Below are 20,589 nucleotides of genomic sequence, written 5' to 3'. Positions count from 1 at the left end.
CACACACTCGTCGTTCGCACACCTCACCAACACACCTCTTCGCGCTCCCTCCTCAGTCACCTCCTCTGTGACAACCACAGGTGTGCTCTCACTTGCACACCCAACCACGTGCCTCACTACCAACTCCAGCGTGCAGTCCCATACGCGCTCTACCATTCCAGGTGTGCATCCTTCCATTCCAGGTGTACATCCTCTCTCACCTGCCACAACCAACTCACGCTCCGTGTCACTCTTACTACTCTCACCTCCACACTCGGTCACGCACTCACCCTCACTCTCGCCAGCGCACTCTTTCCTCATGCACCCGTCCGTTACACACCTTTCTCGCGCATCTTCTTGCGCACACTCTCCCGTTACACCCTCCGTAACACTCACCACAGGTGTGCACTCTTTCGTTACATCCTCTGTAACACTCCCCACTGCGCACTTCCAGGTGCCCCCCCGCACACGCGCTATGACCAACTCACTCTCGACAGCACACTCACTCCTTGGCATGCACTTTTTCCTCACACACCCCAGAGTCGGACATTCTTGCACACCTCCTCCTTCGCACTCCGTACCTGTCGCACACTTCACCAACATCCTCTCACGAACACCCGGATCCAAACCAACCCCCAAGCCGACTGAAGCTTCCCTCACACCATATACATTTCCGCGTATATTGCCACTCACCTCGGCACCTCGTCTCCGCACCTCCGTCGCCACCTGCAAACTCTTTATCTGTTTAGCGAGCACACCATCACGATTTGAGCACCGACCTTGTACATATTCCATCACCTCCTCCTTTATCTCCCTCTTAGTTTCCCTCCGTCTCTTCTTAATTTCACTCACCTCCTCTTCCACTTCCTCTAACTTTTGCTTCACCTCTTTTATTTCCCGGTGCGTCTCCTCAATTTCGTCCTCTAAGGCTACCTTGACCGTTTCTATGTGCGTCCTCACCTTCCGGTCCTTTGTCTCCATTACTTCTGTCACCTCTTCCAACCTCTTCGTCAACCCCTCATGTACCATCTGACATTCCTTCTTTGTCGCTATTAATTCATTTTTAATGTCTTTTTGTGTCGCTTTTAACCCCCCAATTATTGCAGTGTTCTTTTCCACTTGGTCCACTAGTTCCTTTTGTCCCACTGTCAGCTGTTCTACTCCCCTCGTCAGACCCTCTATGCCCCCCTGTAACCTAGCCGTATTATTCCTCACCTCTTTCTCCATACGCTTCTCACCTCGCTTTACCTCCTCGCGTACTCCGTACCTGTCGCACACTTCGTTGTATTTCCTCCCCCATCTCCTCCATCTCTTTAGTAGATGCCACCCTCATCTGTCCCAATTCATCCCTCTGAGCATCCAGTTTACCTTCCAACCCGATTTTCACCTCCTCTATCTGGTTCCCCATCCGTTTGAATTCCCGGGCGGATTGCTCCCCTACTTCCCGCAATTTGCCTTCCATCCTATCTTCTAGCCCCGTTAACCCATTCTTTACCTCTTTTATCCCGTTGTCTAACCCCTCAAATTTATTGTCTAACCCCGCAAATTTATTGTCTAACCGTTCACCGGTACCCCTCGCTTCGTCCCTCATTGCTCCCATTTGGCCCCTCAATCGCTCACTATCAGCCCTCGCTTCATCCCTCATTCGCTCACTATTAGCCCTCGCTTCGTCCCTTTTCGTTGTCGCACTTCGACTCTGCCATGTATTCGCTAAACCGTGCCATGAACTGCTGCATGTCAAATGGCTGCATGTTAAAGCCCGCTGATACAGCGGGCTCGGCAACTGCGCGCTCGTACGAGGCGCCATTTTGTGCCTCTCCAACCACGTGCGCGAGAGCGCCATTTTGTGCGCCTGATACTCCCTCAACCACCTCCTTATTGTTCTCCTCCATTTCTTCCCTGTGGTCCTGGGTTACCCCTAACCCCTCTTCTAGCCCCAAAAACACCCCCCCATCGAGACCGAAAACACCCCCCCCCCCATCGAGACCGAAAACACCCCCCCCCATCGAGACCGAAAACACCCCCCCCCCATCGAGACCGGAAACACCCCCCCATCGAGACCGAAAACACACCCCCCCATCGAGACCGAAAACACACCCCCCCCATCGAGACCGAAAACACACCCCCCCATAGAGACCGAAAACACCCCCCCATCGAGACCAAAAACACCCCCCCATCGAGACCGAAAACACCCCCCCCCCATCGAGACCGAAAACATCCCCCCCCATCGAGACCGAAAACACCCCCCCCATCGAGACCGAAAACACCCCCCCATTGAGATCGAAAACACCCCCCCCCATCGAGACCAAAAACACCCCCCCCCCACATCGAGACCGAAAACACCCCCCATCGAGACCGAAAACACCCCCCATCGAGACCGAAAACACCCCCCCCCCCATCGAGACCGAAAACACCCCCCCCATCGAGACCGAAAACACCCCCCCATTGAGATCGAAAACACCCCCCCCCCATCGAGACCAAAAACACCCCCCCCCCACATCGAGACCGAAAACACCCCCCATCGAGACCGAAAACACCCCCCATCGAGACCGAAAACACCCCCCCCCCATCGAGACCAAAAACACCCCCCCATCGAGACCGAAAACACCCCCCCCCATCGAGACCGAAAACACCCCCCCCCATCGAGACCGAAAACACCCCCCCCCCACCGAGACCGAAAACACCCCCCCCCACCGAGACCGAAAACACCCCCCCCCCCCATCGAGACAGAAAACACCCCCCCCCATCGAGACCAAAAACACCCCCCATCGAGACCGAAAACAACCCCCGGAGACCGAAAACAACCCCCCGGAGACCTAAAACAACCCCCGGAGACCTAAAACACCCCCCCCCCCTCATCGAGACCGAAAACACCCCCCCCATCGAGACCGAAAACACCCCCCCCCCATCGAGACCGAAAACAACCCCCGGAGACGGAAAACAACCCCCGGAGACCGAAAACACCCCCCCCCCCCCATCGAGACCGAAAACACCCCCCCCCATCGAGACCGAAAACACCCCCCCCCATCGAGACCGAAAACACCCCCCCCATCGAGACCGAAAACACCCCCCCCATCGACGGAAAACAACCCCCGGAGACGCAAAACAACCCCCGGAGACGGAAAACAACCCCCGGAGACGGAAAACAACCCCCGGAGACGGAAAACAACCCCCGGAGACGGAAAACAACCCCCGGAGACGGAAAACAACCCCCGGAGACGGAAAACAACCCCCGGAGACGGAAAACAACCCCCGGAGACGGAAAACAACCCCCGGAGACGGAAAACAACCCCCGGAGACGGAAAACAACCCCCGGAGACGGAAAACAACCCCCGGAGACGGAAAACAACCCCCGGAGACGGAAAACAACCCCCGGAGACGGAAAACAACCCCCGGAGACGGAAAACAACCCCCGGAGACGGAAAACAACCCCCGGAGACGGAAAACAACCCCCGGAGACGGAAAACAACCCCCGGAGACGGAAAACAACCCCCGGAGACGGAAAACAACCCCCGGAGACGGAAACAACCCCCGGAGACCGGAAACACCCCCCGGAGACCGAAAACACCCCCCGGAGACCGAAAACACCCCCCGGAGACCGAAAACACCCCCCGGAGACCGAAAACACCCCCCGGAGACCGAAAACACCCCCCGGAGACCGAAAACACCCCCCGGAGACCGAAAACACCCCCCGGAGACCGAAAACACCCCCCGGAGACCGAAAACACCCCCCGGAGACCGAAAACACCCCCGGAGACCGAAAACACCCCCCGCAGACCGAAAACACCCCCCGTAGACCAAAAACACCACGAAGACTAAAAACACCCCGAAGACCAAAAACACCCCGGAGACCATAAAGACACCGAAGACCACAAAGACCCCGAAGGTCCTGATGAACCAAAACACCCCAAAGACCCAAAATACCCTTAAAGTCCCAGAGGATTCAAAAGACCCTGAAGACCCAAAACACTCCGAAGACCCAAAAGACCCTGAAGACTCCAAATACCCAAAATACCCTTAACCCTTTCCAAATACCCAAAATACCCTTAACCCTTTGAGTACAGATGATGTCCAGTGCCGCAACCCACAAAAAAGGTTTGTGTACGGATGATGTTACTATAAGTCATCGACTATACCTATAAATAGATCGTCAGTACGTGGGTGCATTCCCATACGAAAATGCCAAATGAATCCCGTACCGGGGGTATTTTTATCCAAAAAAAAAATCCCGTACTCAAAGGGTAAAATACCCCAAAGAACTAAAATACCCCCAAAGACTCTTAAAGACCCAGAGGAAACAAAAGACCCTTAAGAGACAAAAGCCCCTGAAGACACAAAAGATCCAAAATACCCTTAAGGGCCCAGAGGATCCAAAAGACCCTGAAGATGAAATGGCCTTAAAGACCCAAAACACCATGAAGACCCAAAAGACACCAAAATGGGCAAAGATGCCTATCCCTCTGAAACGACGTGTGGTGAGGCACGAGAGCGCGCCGAGTCACGCTAGTATATACAATTTTTTTTTTTTTTTTTTTTTTTTTTTTTTTTGTATACTGAATCGAGGCTCGTGAAAGAGCTAACATTTACTTCACAAACAAATCAACCAGACAAACAAAATATATAAAAAGCGGGAGCGGAAAACAAGATGGGGAGAGAAGGTGAAGCACACAAACACAACATTTGAGAGCAGGGAGATGTGTGGAAGGGAGAGGGCTTGGGGGGAGGAGGCATGGGAAGGGGGGGGGGGGGTGGAGGGAGAAGTATAAAACACAAAGACACCAATGACTTCCAGGACAGAAGAGCAGGGAGATGGACAGCCAATTCCAGGACAACTTCCAGGACAGAAGTTGGTATTTCAAAAAAGTGGAATTGGGGTGAAATTAGCGGGGGTAGAAAAGATCAAGGTTTTGGATGGGGGAAGATAAGAGATGGTGGTGAACAGCTGTTTTAAAGACCTGGAGGGTGGAGTGGGATTGAAGAGAGTGAGGGAGTTTGTTCCAGAGGCGGGAGAAAAGAGGAATGAAGGAGTGAAGGTGAGCAGAGAGTCTTGATTTTGGCAGTTTGACCATAAGAGGGTTGCAGGCAGATCTTGTGCGACCTGTAGGAATATTTGCGGGACAGAGCCCAGAGAGAGCTGGGGGGGCAAGGCCAGAGAGGAGTCGGTAGAAGATGGAAAGACCACCAACCTGCCTGCGGTGAGTGAGTGAGAGGCCCTTGGAGTTAGCTTCATCGCGGGAGATTCCAATGATTCTGAATGCTTTGGTTTCAACAGCGTGAAGACGAGCTAGGTGTGAGGCAGGAGCACCAGCCCAGAGGGGAGAGCAGTATTCCATTGAGCTGCGGATGAAAGCCTTGTATGTGGTGAGGAGCTCAGGTGTGCCAAGGAAGGACTTCGCACGACGGAGGATGCCCAGTCGGCGACTGGCTTTGGAGGCCAGATTTGAAATGTGGTTTTCCCAGGAAAGATCATGGCAGATAGTGAGGCCCAAAAGCTTGAGTGACAGAACTTCTCGGAGAGGATTATTCAGAAAGTGGATGGGAGGGTTGTCCAGTCGGTCTTTTCGGAGAGACATCGTAAGAGTGTGAGATTTGTCAGGATTGAAAGACATGTTCCACTTGTTTGCCCAGTCTGTGATTTTGTCCAGGTCTGCAGAGAGTGAGGAGGCAGCAGACTGCCGATCTGAGGGATGAAGAATGGAGCGACAGAGAGTAGAGTCATCAGCAAAGAGATACAGAGGATTTTCAAGAGAGTCAGAGAGATCATTGATGAAGACCAGAAAAAGGACAGGGCCGAGAACACTGCCTTGTGGAACTCCAGCCTGAACAGGAAGAGGAGATGAGAGAAACCCATTCAGGGCCACACGTTGACTACGACTAGAGAGGAAGTCCGCCAGCCATGCGTGGAGATTTCCATGGATACCAAAAGAGGAGAGTTTGGTGAGCAGAGCGGGGTGCCAGACCGTATCGATGGCACGTGATATGTCAAGGGAGACTGCTCTAATTTCCTGTTTGGCATTGAGGACCTCCATCCATTGTTGAGAAAGCAGAAGCAGCATGTCCAGAGTAGAGTGTCCAGGTCTGAAACCAAATTGATGATCAGAGATCAAGCGATTGGAGAAGAGGAAAGATTTCATATCTGAAGCAATGATGGATTCCATGACTTTGTTGATAATTGGGAGAAGGCTGATTGGTCTGTAGTTGCTGGGATCTGTTTTTGCACCTTGTTTGTGCAAAGCAGTGATGTTGGCAGATTTCCAAGCAGATGGAAGATGACCTTGAGCAAAAGAGAGGGTGAAGAGAACAGAGAGAGGGAGTGAAAGAGCGGAAGAACAGGATTTTAGGACCCGTGGGCTGATGCCGTCAGGTCCAGTTGCAGAATCCGAGTCGAGGGTTGACAGAAACTTTTCCACCTTGTCAGGAGGAAAGGACACAGAGTCCAGGAGCAGCTGGGTACGACTGGGTACGGTGGGTACAGAGAGGGATGGGTTTGGGACACAAGATTTAGAGGCAAACACAGAGTTGAGGCATTCAGCTTTTTCACGTGCAGAGTCAGCCGTGTGGCCATTTGAGGTGAGGGAGGGGATGGAGGGGGAACAAACACCAGAAACAGATTTGACCAGACGCCACCAGGATTTGGAAGAGGGAGACAGATAAGAGAGTTCGGTCCTGAGAACGGAGAGATATTGTTTCCTGGCTCTCCTGAGGGTGGACACACACTTGTTTCGGGCTTTGTGAAAGGAAATGAGATTTCCTTCCGTTGGATTTGCTTTCCAGGAGACGAAAGCAAGTTGTTTCTGGGCAATAGCCTCACCACAAGATTCCGTGTACCATGGACGGGAGGAAGGGTATGACAACAGAAGACGAGATGGGATAAATCTATGCATGAGAGAGAGCAGTTTGCTTTGGAAGAATTCCCACGAAGAATTTATGTCAGAGGCAGTAGAGATGGGAGACCAGTCCAGATGATTGATGGCTGCTTGAAGACCGTGCCAGTTGGCCTTAGTGAAATGCCAGACTCGTCGACGCTGAGGAGGCTCTCTGAGAATGGTCAGAGAGATGTCCACTTTAACAAGCACATGATCAGAAGAGCCGATTGGAGCAGAAGAAGAGCAGCAGACATTTTCAGGGAAGTTAGTCATAACCAAGTCCAGAAGAGAAGATGCTCCGTTGACTGAAATCCGGGTCGGGAAATTGACAGATTGTGTCAGTCCCAGTGAGTCACAGAAGTCCTTTGCTGAAGAGCCATGGCTGGTGAGAGAGGTACCGACACCCAGCCAACTGGCATGGTGACAGTTGAAATCACCACATATGAGGAAGAGAGAGTTGGGATGGGTAGATAGAAGTTGGTCCATATTCTCAGACAGCGAGATGTAGATGGAGTCATCACTGTTTGGTGGACGGTACAACACACATATGAACAAAAGGTGGGAGCGAAGGGGAAGCCGTAGCCAAAGGTATTCCTGGGGGTGAGGTGGAGAGAGGGCAGTGCAGGGCGAGTGAGGAAGAGAGTTTTTTATAAAGATAGCAACCCCACCTCCAGGACGAGGCTCAGGTCTATCATACCGGAGTAGGGAGTAACCTGGGAGAGATACCAAGGAATCAGAGACATCATGAAGGAGGAAAGTTTCTGTTAAGCAGATCACGTCTGGTTTGTCAGAAGCAACCTGTATGGAGAGATCAGACATGTTTGAGCGAAGGCCCCGGATGTTTGAGGTCCATACTGTTAAGGAAGAGGAAGGGGGAGCATCGGATACAGAACAGGGGGGGGGGGGAGCGGTAGGGTAAGATGTGGAAGAGGAGGAAGAAGTAGGGAGAGCTGTTGAAGGTGTGTCAGAGATTATAGAATAGCTCGGAGAAAGGGAAGGATGGGGCAGACAAAAGGTTTGATGGTGATTGGGAGAGGCGCATTGAGGTGTTATTTGACGAGGGGGAAGAGCGAGGCAGAAGGTTGAGGGAGATGAAGGTGAAAGTTGGAAGGGGGAAGAAGCGGGGAGGACGCTTTGAGGGGGAGGGGTGAGAGGGGAGTCTAGGAGGGGAGGAGCGAGGGAGAGTCTCGGAGGGGAGGGGTGTGGGGGGAGATTTGAAAGGAATGGGTGATTGGGAAGATTTGGAGGGGAGGGGCAAGGGGGAAGATTTGAAAGAGATGGGTGATGGGGATGGTTTGGAGGGGATGGGCAAGGGGGTAGATTTAGAGGGGAGGGGTGATGGGAAATGGGATTTTGGGGTGATGGGATTTTGAAAAATGTACGATTAATGGGAAACGAACATTTATTGCAAAATGAGTTTCTTGAGACATTCGAGTCAAAAATACATTTGAGGACGCTGGAGGGAGGATGGAGTGCTGGAGAGTTTAGGGAATGAATGAAAGATGCACTATAAGAGATGGAATTTTTTTTTGGAATGGATGGATTTGGTGAGCAAGTCGAAAGCATCCTTTTATAGAAGAAGAAGAAAAAGGTGTTATCGAAAATGACAGAATACAGGTCTTCAGGGTTCAGATGAGACATTTTTTAACAACGTGATCACAAACAGCGTGGTCGAAGAATGAACGAACGAACAACTAAGAACGAATAAATGAATAAAAACGGAAGGAAATGTTTTTGGGTTTTTTTTTTTTTTTTTGAGATTTTAAAACAAGGAAGTATGGGATGAAAAGACCGTGAAAACAGAGACCGGAAAAAAATTTCAGCGTGATCGGAGAACCGCTGAGACAAAAACAAAGCCTAAAGCCAAGGTTGGACACAGTAGCCTAGTACTACACTTAGGCCTCAGGATACACGATGAGAAAGACCGACGATTCTGTAACACAGGTACAAAAAACCAACGCCAAGAATACTATTAAAGACACCCCAATAGGTACATACAAGACCAGTTTCGACAAAAACACAATTGTGAAAAGTTACTTAACTTCGAAAGCGAGCGCACATGGACAGCTTTGAAGAGACGAGACCTCCAATCTTGCGCATGCGCAGTATCCACGTGGAGGACACGTGGAGGACACGTAAAAAAATGAAAATGCACGGGGGATTGGGGGGGCGGCTAAGGGGGCATATTTCGACATTTATGGATAATTAAGAATTAATATTTTAGTAGTTCCAACACCAACAAAAAATCATCTCCATTGCCTCCCCATCAAACCACCACCACAAATTGCCTGTGCACACAAAACCTTGTTGGCTTAACCACGAACTTAATGCCTAAGTCACACATAGGTGGATTTGTCGGCGACTACTGGCGACTGGAAAAATCGCCGCCACCCGCCAACAATCGTAATGAAACCGTAATGGACGGTCGCCTGTAGTCGTGGTTATCCTCCCCAGGTCGGCTGCAGTCGGCAAGAGCCGCAAAGCGGCCAAATATTTTTTTAAATGTTTAAAAACGGCGCGCTCAGTCGCACTCGAAAAAAATCTGCCATGCTGTCGTGATGGAACCGCCATGCTGTCGTCGGTATCCGTAATAAGAGCGTAAAGCGGCCGCAACCCAGTCGCTCATAGTCTTCCGCAATCGCCCCACCAGCTAGCACGGCAGAGATGCGAATGCCATACGGCCTTCCTGCGGCATCTTCCCGAATACAGGCCGACACTGTTGCGGCTGCATATCGACTACAGAAGAACTGCCACATCTCCCCTGCGGCTATGGGAGACTGACGACGACAGCAGTAGGACTAGTGGCGGCCGAGTTACGGCCACTGGCGACTGCATTACGACATACCACGATTCCCTGTCAAGACAGGATGGTGTGAGGGTCTCCGTGGAGTGAGGTCCTGTGGTGCCGACAAGGATATGGCTTTATTGTTTGGACTTGGGACTTTTGGGAACTTTATTTTTGGGACTTTGGTCCTTTGGAAATAATTTGTTGGACTTTATTTCCATTCTCTCTCCCTGCAGAAAAGTTTGATTATTACATTACAATGATACATCTTTATTAACTTTCTTATTGTACAGCAAACATCTTTATGCTTCATGTCATACATCATTGAAATGAATAAAGTGAAATGTAAAAGAGAGAAATAAAGATTTAAAAAGTCGTGTGAATCATCTCCAATCGCCGGCGGTCTTATTGCAGTCTTGCGGACGTCGGAGTAAACCGCCACCCGGCCCCAATGCAGTCGCCGCGATCCGCTATCGGTCGTAATCTAGCCGCCAGACTGTCGCCATGCTGCCGCCGTGCATCCGCAATGCAGTCGTCGTCGATCTTCAACAGTCGCCATCCCACTCGGGGCGTCGTCGCAATGCAGTCGCAATGTGGCCGCCTGCAGTCGCCATACTGCCGCCTGACCATATTTGACCGTCCGAAATCGCCAGTAGTCGCCGAAAAATCTTGATCGTTGGCAGTCGCCAATAGTCGCCAAAATATCCGCCTATGTGTGACTTAGGCATAACCATTCATACCACAAGTATTTTCACAAAGAGAGACTCGACAAGACCGGACAATGGAATTTTTCTGGGTGAGGCTTGCATGGTCCGGTTCCCCAGGTCTTTGCACCTCTCACTCATCTGATCTATCTCCACAGTGCATGCCACACAGAAAGGGTTGGGTCGCATGTGAGTATTCTGGGGGGGGGGGGGGGGGGGACAAGCAAGGAGAAGATTCCAATGATAAACCAGCAAGAGGGGGATTCCAATCGACCGGCGACCAGCAAGAGGGGCATTCAAAATCGACGGACGACCAAACTCAGACACTTTCGCACCTTTGATGGGGCTTTGCATGCCTTGTTGGCTTTTCGTCATGTCTGGATTTCTCACCATCTGGAACCTGCATGTCAGGGACACCAGATTACACATTCATGCATCTCTGGTAAGGGATTTAAAGGAACTTTAGACAAATTAACGAAGGGCAAAAAGCCAATATGAAGATTAAGATTAACGAGTCAGTTTTAGACAATACAAAATGGGGGAGTGACCTTTCACCCTGTCTAGACATATCCCAACACGTTAGTCCTCCGACACAAATAACACTCTTTATGCTAAACATTTAAGAATGAAATAACGATGCAATATTGTGTCCTCCTTTCTCAAAGGTCCGCTCCAGACCTGGGGGCAACATTGGGGCCCAGGTTCTGTGGAACTGTGAACAATTATATATTTAATTGGTGCCAAAACTCTTTCAATTAAACAAATAAAATCTCAGGCCTCATTGTGCTGGAATCAACAGGTTGTATGATAAAACACAGAAATAATAAAATAACAGTCCCTACTTCGTCAGGTTCACTATGTTTTTTCGTTGAAATTTTTGGAATATTCAGAGCATGAGGAATCCAAAAATTAATGTTTGCATTTGCGTAGACACCATTGCGAAAATGACACTCAGGACAGTGTTGAAGATCTGTAAAACCATATTCCTGAACGGTATAGACCCAGTAGATCCTGTGTATAGGACTTATAGTTCAATCTGATACTAACAATGCTGCTTTCTTGCTTTATAAACCCATACCTATAACTTCAAAGGACTTGCAATATCATGTATTATGTAATACAGTTATATCACAAATATAAAGACAATGGTTTTCAATTACCTTTACTTGTTGCTTTTCTATAATCCTGAGCACTATTTTGAGGCCTTTATTGGATTCCTTGACCCAGAAAACATAGGATTAGCATATTTAATTAAGTTTCTAGGTTGACGAGAAGCCGAGATAGCGCAAAATATGTATTTTATGGCGGCCATTTTGAAAATCCAAAATCTGTGTGTGCAAATGGCAACATTGATTTTCGGATTCTCCATGCTCTGATTCCAAAAAATGTAAACGTTTGCTAATCTCCCAAATTTTTGAACGAAATTATATTTGTTAACATAGTGAACCTGACCAACTGATCCCTTCCCCAAACAGCCTTTGATTTCCATATTTGATTATGCAGTAGATTAGAAGTTACCACATTCACTTATGCCTATTGAAACATATCGTGGATCACTCTATATTAAATAATTCTGCAACTGCAGTGGCCGGTGCCAGGGTGTCTGGCCCATCCAGGGTTTGTTTAGACATTTTGGGCTGGGAATTCAGGAAGCCTTGAGAAACCATTGTTTTACTTCCAATGGAACGTGTGTGCAGATGTCTCCCTTCACCTGTACCCTACTTCTGGTCATTAAGTTGTTTTCCAGCTCTCCTGATTGGTTGACCTCTGGATAACATTGCAAAATGCCTTGAGTGTCCACCCTTCCCTTTTCCTGGAAAACTAGCCACAAAGCAGTTTCTTATCTTGTGCCTGTCAAACCCTTTGATTATTACCAGATGTTTTCCCACTTAACCCGAACCCATTGATCGTTTTGCTATAACAATAGTTAGGTCCAAAACTTCAATTCCGTGACCATTTTCTGGCTAGTAAGGTTTGACGATTGATTTGACTTCTATTGACATTTTATAACAAAAATAGCCTCTATGTCCCTCCCAAAAATCCCGGCATTTTTCGCCAGAGGCCCGAATCCAAGATGAGCGCCGGCACTATCTTGAAAAATTAAGTTTTGAACCAGAACACCTAGAATCACGTACAAAGACACTTTTTTGGGTAATTTGACCACGAGGATTCCGAATCTGACATTAGTTTGACGTTATGACATTATTTTGACCCAGAAATCCAAGATGGCCACCATCCAGTAGAGCGAAAATGCAACTTTTAAATGGGAGAACATATGATGATGAATTAACACATTATTTTGGCTAAATCTATGCTGGCCACGGAATTGAGGTCCTGATTAGTGAATTGCTATTTTCTTGTTTTTTATGTGTCTGTGTGTGTAATGTCATATACTTATTTCTGTCTTTCCAGGGAGTATACGAGCGAATGAGACGGCACTGAGAAGCGCAGTATTCAGAAGATAGCTGTCAAGAGAATGTCCACCGTTCTGTGTGTCTTCCAGTGTGGCGGGCTTTGCAATGAAGCCACTGATGTCGTTACCTCCGTTGAGAGTTGGGAAAATCTCAAGAAAAAAGCCCTGTTATGGAGCGGTCTTGACAAGTTAAGAGACGTTTATGCAACAGTCAATTGGGATAATGGTCCCGGCAGACAATTTGTCCATAAATCATGTAGGCTGACCTTATGGAATGCTAATAAACCGGAGCAGGCCAAGACAAGACAGAAAAAACGAGAAGTCAAGGAATGCCAATTCAGTCTTCATCCATGTCTGAGGCTTTCCCCCCAGGCTGCTTCTCCACCTGCCAAGCGGCTGCGATCAAGTGTAGAAGGGCTGATACATGAAAAAACAAAATGTGTCTGGTGCTGTAAACTGGAGTCGGCAAAGCACCCAGAATCAAAGCTGTCCCTGATTTCGTATGATAATGCATGGGCAACGTTCAAGAGTCACACGGTGGCCCTCGAAGATCAGAGCATGCGAGACAGAATCAACTGTGTGATCGATTATGCAGCTGATGACCCATATGCGATTGAGATCAGATATCACAACAAATGCTGGTTGAAATATGTGCGTAGTTACCAGAAAATGAGTGAAGATGACAAACTCCCACGCATGCACAATGTCAAACTCCGTGAGGCTCAGACTATCTTCTTTGACCACATCAGAACAGTTATCTTTGAGGAACGTGAGCTAAGGTCACTACAGAGCCTCCTCAAAGACTACAGCTCTATCATATCTCGGTATGGCTTCTCAACATCCAGCATCAAGTCATCCTTTATCAAAGATATCCTGACCCGGGAGTTTGAGGGCAAGATCGGCTTCCACTCCCGCCATCAGAGAAACCAGAGCGACCTAGTCTATGACACGTCTGGGGGTGGTTCATATGTTGAAGCAGCACTCTCCGCCATCGGTGTTAGCAGTGAACAACTGGTGCACAATGTGGCTAAGCAGCTCAAGGATGATGTCAAGTCAATCAAACCCATCATGGCCGCCAAGAGTCGAGGAGCTAGAAGAGGAGGAAGAGCTCTCGCCTGGTAGCCTGCATACATGAGTTTTACTCCTTTCCATTCGACCCATCCTCACCCACACTCCGCACCCTACAGTCAGCCATGCCTGCCTCTAATGAGCTCATTGTGGACTTCAATTCTGCCCATGCTGCAGGGGAGGAAAAGTTGCCCAGCTTCTTGCAGGAGCAGGTATTCAGTAAGAATACCTCCCTTCATGCACCTGTCCCTCTGAGTAAACGCTTGACATTTGCCAAGATGCCAGACACGGAGAAGCCCAGGGAGGAACTCAAAACGAGAGCTGCTGAAATGGAGCAGAATGCTCTCAAGGCAGTGATCAACCTGGTTGAGGTCAGTCATCTTGTGGACCTCACTGAGTTGCTGGAACATCGTGTTGTTGAGGAGTGTGTGGCTTTATTCAACTCGAACGGAACATACAGGAAGACACAGAAGAGTAAGCTTATCCAGAGACTCTCTCTGCAATCTGTAGATCTGCAGGAACCCTACACCGCTCTCATCGACATGGGCATGATTTGGAGGATGGCAACTCCATCAGCAGAGGATCGACAGACGCAACATGGCACCCCATACAAGTGGTCAGACTATGTCCACAAGGTGTCTTCCATCATCCTTGCCCGCCATGGTGATGCTGAACGTATCTTCTGTGTGAATGACCCATATGACACACCATACTCTACTAAAGATGACGAGCGAGACCTGCGGGTACAGGGTAAGGCACATATACCCAACACCTACATCAAATTGAATGACCCCTTCCCTTCTGCCCAAGCATTCAAAACACTTCTATGTAGCGTCAGCAACAAGGGGCGGATGCAAAAGTTGATATGCACCTACCTGACAGACCTTGCAGGGAGTGTTGATGCAGAGATTGTCTACTCTATTGGCTCCCACTGCACCAATTTGTCAACCCAGCAACCAATGGAGAACTACAGCTTTGACCAGTCTGAGGCTGATACTGTCCTCTTTTCTGCTTACGCAGTTCTGCGTGAATCAGGCTACAGTGGCTCTGTTTTCATTGATACCGCTGATACCGATGCCTATGTCGCGGCAGCAGTCATCTCGCAGCAGCTGCCCGGAAAGCTCTGTATCAAGAGGAAGAAGGAGACTATCTTATGTCATGGCCTGGTTAATGACGAGATGGCAGACTGTATTGTGCAGCTGCACTGTATGACAGGCTGTGATGCCAACTCAGGCTTCTATGGCAAGGGTAAGAAGTTGGTGTATGACCGGGTGGTGAAGAGCCCTGTGGCTCGATGGCAGCTCTCGTTGTGTGGAGATAGCCTTGACCTTGAGGAGGAGGTGCTAGAGGAGCTCTTCCAGTTCACACGACATGTCATCTATGGCGACGAAAAGAGTAGCACCATGGCTGAGGCCCGTGCAGCAAAGTGGAAGACACTGAAAAACAAATCATTTATCCGTCTCCCTCCAGATGCAGACAGCCTACGCCAACACTGCCTCCGAGCAAACTACTTGGCATATCTTGTGCGTCATCCCTCCAAGAAACACCACCCCTCGCCACTCGGACATGGCTGGGAGCTGGTGGGTGGTCGCTGTCGCCCTGTCCGCCACACGCAACCTGCTCTCCCGACACATCTACCTGCACCAGGGCCAGCTGAAGAGAGTGAGGAAGATGAGAGCCAGGAGGGGAATGAGGGGCGAGATGATGATGTACAAAGGCGGGGAGATTCATCGGAATCTGATGATTCAGATTCTAGTGAAGCAGAATGCTCTGATTCGGACTAATCATATAATTAAAGGTCATATTGATTAATTACTTCATTTGAAAACTGTTCAAGTCACAGCTATTAAAAATAGCTTATTTTGAAGTGTAATGAGTTTACTTGTCATGCAATCATCAATTACTTTACTGCATGATATCCTTATGGAGGTAGTTTCTTTAACATGTTTAAGTACAAAAGTTGCATTTTCGCTCTACTGGATGGTGGCCATCTTGGATTTCTGGGTCAAAATAGTCATAACGTCAAACTAATGTCAGATTCGGAATCCTCGTGGTCAAATTACCCAAAAAAGTGTCTTTGTACGTGATTCTAGGTGTTCTGGTTCAAAACTTAATTTTTCAAGATAGTGCCGGCGCTCATCTTGGATTCGGGCCTCTGGCGAAAAATGCCGGGATTCTTGGGAGGGACATAGAGGCTATTTTTGTTATAAAATGTCAATAGAAGTCAAATCAATCGTCAAACCTTACTAGCCAGAAAATGGTCACGGAATTGAAGTTTTGGACCTAACTACAACCCTCTGATGCGAGCACAAGATCAGAAAGAGGACTGTGCGTGATTTTTCCTTGTACTTTGTGTTGTTAAAATCGTTTCTCCATGCGCATGAATAAACGATTCAAACTCTGAACTTGAAGAACTTCATTTCTTCGATACTTCCAATGCCATGCACTTTTCCATCTATTCCGATTCCGCGTGTATACATGGTTCATGTCTACTCTACATACCGGGAAACTTTTCTACTCATTCTCCTGCCATGCACATACTTTACTTAACGGTTACTAAATACAGATGAAATTTCTGTAGAATGAAGAATTGACATTTTACGTTTCAGCACCAACCATAAAATACCCATCCCTTGCCGACGCATCAAAACCCAACCACAATGTGCACCCATAGCAACCCGAACTACACCGCATACACATCCACGCCACAATCTGAACCTGCCTCACCACCCACAGATCCACCCCACAAACTCGGCCGAACCCCATGAACAATATGAAATGCATTCTTCAACTAAAACTACACTCGGTGGAGCGCATACCTCCACCAGGCTGAACAGTTCACGTTTTGCATCGCACTAAAAGACAGGATCTGGATTCGGAACTGAAACAAAATATGATCAACTTGTTCTCGTTAACTACACAACTCCTCCATCAAATTTGGTCATGACTTGTCCACAACCTTTTGAGATATCATGCTGTAGGTAGTTTTGGTCCCCTCTTTCAATGGGGAAGAATCACTTTTGAATTTTTTTTTATCTCATAGCAGCATCCTCACCATAATCCAATCGTTTGTATTAGTTACACACCTAACCTGTCCAGAATGTTTCGATTCACAGGAGTTCGTGCCCCGAACATAACCCCCAACTAACATCCCCAACCACAGGAGTTTGTGCTCCGAACATAACCCCCATCTAACATCCCCAGCCACAGGAGGTAGTGCCCCGAACATAACCCCCAACTAACATCCCCAACCACAGGAGGTCGTGCTCCGAACACAACCCCGAACTAACATCCCCAACCACAGGAGGTAGTGCCCCGAACATAACCCCCAACTAACATCCCCAACCACAGGAGTTTGTGCTCCGAACACAACCCCGAACTAACATCCCAACCACAGGAGGTAGTGCTCCGAGATGTTCGTCCTTTGCCAGTGCTGTACCAGAACAACACATTTTGGTTATATTTACCCAGATTAGGGAGGAAACCCCGATCAGGGAGCACATGACAAATACAACTACCAGATGTACATTGGTTACTCACTCAGGGAACAAGTGAGAAACACATCTACCAGATGTACATTGGTTACTCACTCAGGGAACACGTGACCAACACAACTACCAGCTGTACATTGGTTACTCGCCCAGGGAGCACATGCCTAACACAACTACCAGATCTACATTGGTTACGCACCCAGGGAGCACGTGACCAACAACTACCAGATCTACATTGGTTACGCACCCAGGGAGCACGTGACCAACAACTACCAGGTGTACATTGGTTACTCACTCAGGGAGCACATGACCAACAACTACCAGGTGTACATTGGTTACGCACCCAGGGAGCACGTGACCAACAACTACCAGATCTACATTGGTTACGCACCCAGGGAGCACGTGAACAAACAACTACCAGCTGTACATTGGTTACTCCCCATTGAGCACGTGACAAACACAACTACCAGCTTTACATTGGTTACTCAATTAGGGAACACGTGACCAACAACCACTAGCTGTACATTGGTTACTCACTTAGGGAACACGTGACCAACACAACTACCAGCTTTACATTGGTTACTCAATTAGGGAACACGTGACCAACAGCCACTAGCTGTACATTGGTTACTCACTTAGGGAACACGTGACCAACACAACTACCAGCTTTACATTGGTTACTCACTTAGGGAGCACGTGACCAACACAACTACCAGAGGGACATCGGTTACCCGCCCAGGGAGCACGTGACCAACAATCGGTTACCCGCCCTCACCACATCAGCTGAACCACTTTGTAATAGTTAAACACGTAAAGGTGCTGAGATTGCAATGGAGTTCTGAACAAGCATATTGTGAGATGGTGGAATGTCCTGGATTACGGGAATCATCTTTTGTGGAATACAATTTAATTCCTTTCTCTATCCATGTTCACATTGTCATGTTATCATGAACGAATAAATGGACGATCCTCATCAAATGTTATCTTCACATTATACATTTAGCTTTTTGGTTCTTCTTCTTCAACATCAAACTACAATAAACCAGGATCGCTGTCGGTGATCCCTCTTCCTCCCTGAACCACACAACCCTTCCCGTTCGCACTCTCTACACTCCACACCGAAGCACACGACCCTTCCCAATAGCACTCTCTACTCCACACCGAAGCACACGACCCTTCCAGATCGCACTCTCTACTCCACCCGGAGCACACGACCCTTCCAGATCGCACTCTCTACACTCCACACCGAAGCACACGACCCTTCCCGATCGCACTCCCTACACCACACCGAAGCACACGACCCTTCCCGATCGCACATTCTACACTCCACCGAAGCACACGACCCTTCCCGATCGCACTCTCTACTCCACACCGAAGCACACGACCCTTCCCGATCGCACTCTCTACACCACCACGAAGCACACGACCCTTCCCGATCGCACACTCTACACTCCACCGAAGCACACGACCCTTCCAGATCGCACTCTCTACACCACACCGAAGCACACGACCCTTCCAGATCGCACTCTCTACTCCACTCCGAAGCACACGACCCTTCCCGATCGCACTCTCTACACCACACCGAAGCACACGCCCCTTCCAGATCGCACTCTCTACACCACACCGAAGCACACGTCTCTTCCCGATCGCACTTTCTACACCACACCGAAGCACATGACTTCCCGATCGCACTCTCTGCACCACACCGAAGCACACGACCCTTCCCGATCGCACTCTCTACACCACACCGAAGCACACGACTCTTCCCGATCGCACTCTCTACACCACACCAAAGCACACGGATCTTCCCGAACGCACTCTCTACACCACACCGAAGCACACGCCTCTTCCCGATCGCACTCTCTACACCACACCGAAGCACACGGATCTTCCCGATCGCACTCTCTGCACACCCCTTCATTACCAGAGTAAAACAAACAGGATCATTGTGCAACATTTCTCATTAACACCTTGATAATCCTTTAACCCAGTTACTAGTACGGACACGTTACCTCTCCTGCTGATGAAGTTTGAGAAACGCGAAAAACCGCAAAGTAAGCTCATAGTCATAGGGAGGAGCTTGCTCCCGTGACGTCACAAACGTGATGACGCAGCTTCGCAGAACGAGAGCCTGATCTCCAGCACATTCCAGGCTCACATCACGTCACGTGGTTATTTTCATAACATCAGCGAGATTGTTGTTAATTGTTATATGACCCGGTAAACTCGGACACACAAATTCACTCGGGGTTTCTCCATCTGGAATAATTTTGCTCTGGAGTCGCAAAAGGAAACTTTGGATTTGCAATCAGAACTTCACAAAACAAAGTCAACACCAAACTGTGGGAAAGGCAAGGAAAACGTGGTAATGGAGGTGAACACATTCCACGGGTCAAAACTCAAGACCACACTCTTTGGTACATGTATATGTTGGAACCCATCTGTGGATCGGTCCCATCGGCCGATGGGTCTGACCCATCTGTGGATGCACGAGAAATGACAATGCAGACCCATCGGCCGATGGGTCTGCGCCATCTGCGGATGTGTTGTTCACCTTGAAGGAATGTGTTGACAGAATGGTGCTCTTCAATCAGGTACACAGTCATTGGAATTACATGTGGTAGGAATTTAACAGAGATGATTTTTAACACAAACAATACAATACGTTAAACAGAATTTACGGATACAATACGGATACAATTACGGATACAATACGGATACAATTACGGATACAATTACGGATACAATTACGGATACAATTACGGATACAATACGGATACAATTACGGATACAATTACGGATACAATTACGGATACAATACGGATACAATTACGGATACAATACGGATACAATTACGGATACAATTACGGATACAATACGGATACAATTACGGATACAATACGGATACAATTACGGATACAATTACGGATACAATTACGGATACAATTACGGATACAATACGGATACAATTACCGATACAATTACGGATACAATTACGGATACAATTTACGGAATACGGATACAATACGTTAAACAGAATTTAACAGAGATGAATTATGACGCATACACATTCCTTCAAGGTGAACAACACATCCGCAGATGGCGCAGACCCATCGGCCGATGGGACCGATCCACAGATGGGTTCCAACATATCATGTTTCAGGTGATCCCAACTTTTTACAATCTCACTCACCTTTAACTAGTGGGTTTAAAACACCAGTTATCATTGTGGGAAACTTCGATTGACATACAAACACGTCTTGTATTTTCTCACAAACCAACA

At 48.4% G+C, this 20,589-nt stretch overlaps 1 protein-coding gene across 1 annotated transcript in view; it reads right to left on the bottom strand.

The window, feature by feature from the left end:
- Positions 1-19,396, bottom strand: part of LOC144889629 (uncharacterized) — a 50,851-nt gene extending 31,455 nt beyond the window's left edge. Inside the window, exons 1-2 of the mRNA XM_078770614.1 lie at positions 19,319-19,396; positions 10,670-10,734 (exon numbers count right to left, since the gene is read on the bottom strand). Coding sequence (XP_078626740.1) covers positions 10,670-10,727 — 58 coding nt within the window. The 5' untranslated portion in view covers positions 10,728-10,734; positions 19,319-19,396. The remainder of the gene's footprint in view (positions 1-10,669; positions 10,735-19,318) is intronic.
- Positions 19,397-20,589: the final 1,193 nt, after the last annotated feature.

Source organism: Myxine glutinosa, chromosome 1 (assembly GCF_964187855.1).
Source record: "Myxine glutinosa chromosome 1, kmMyxGlut1.1, whole genome shotgun sequence".
Taxonomy (NCBI): Eukaryota; Metazoa; Chordata; class Myxini; order Myxiniformes; family Myxinidae; genus Myxine; species Myxine glutinosa.
Note: the sequence above shows the minus strand (reverse complement) of the source record. Positions and strands in the feature narration are given on the sequence as shown.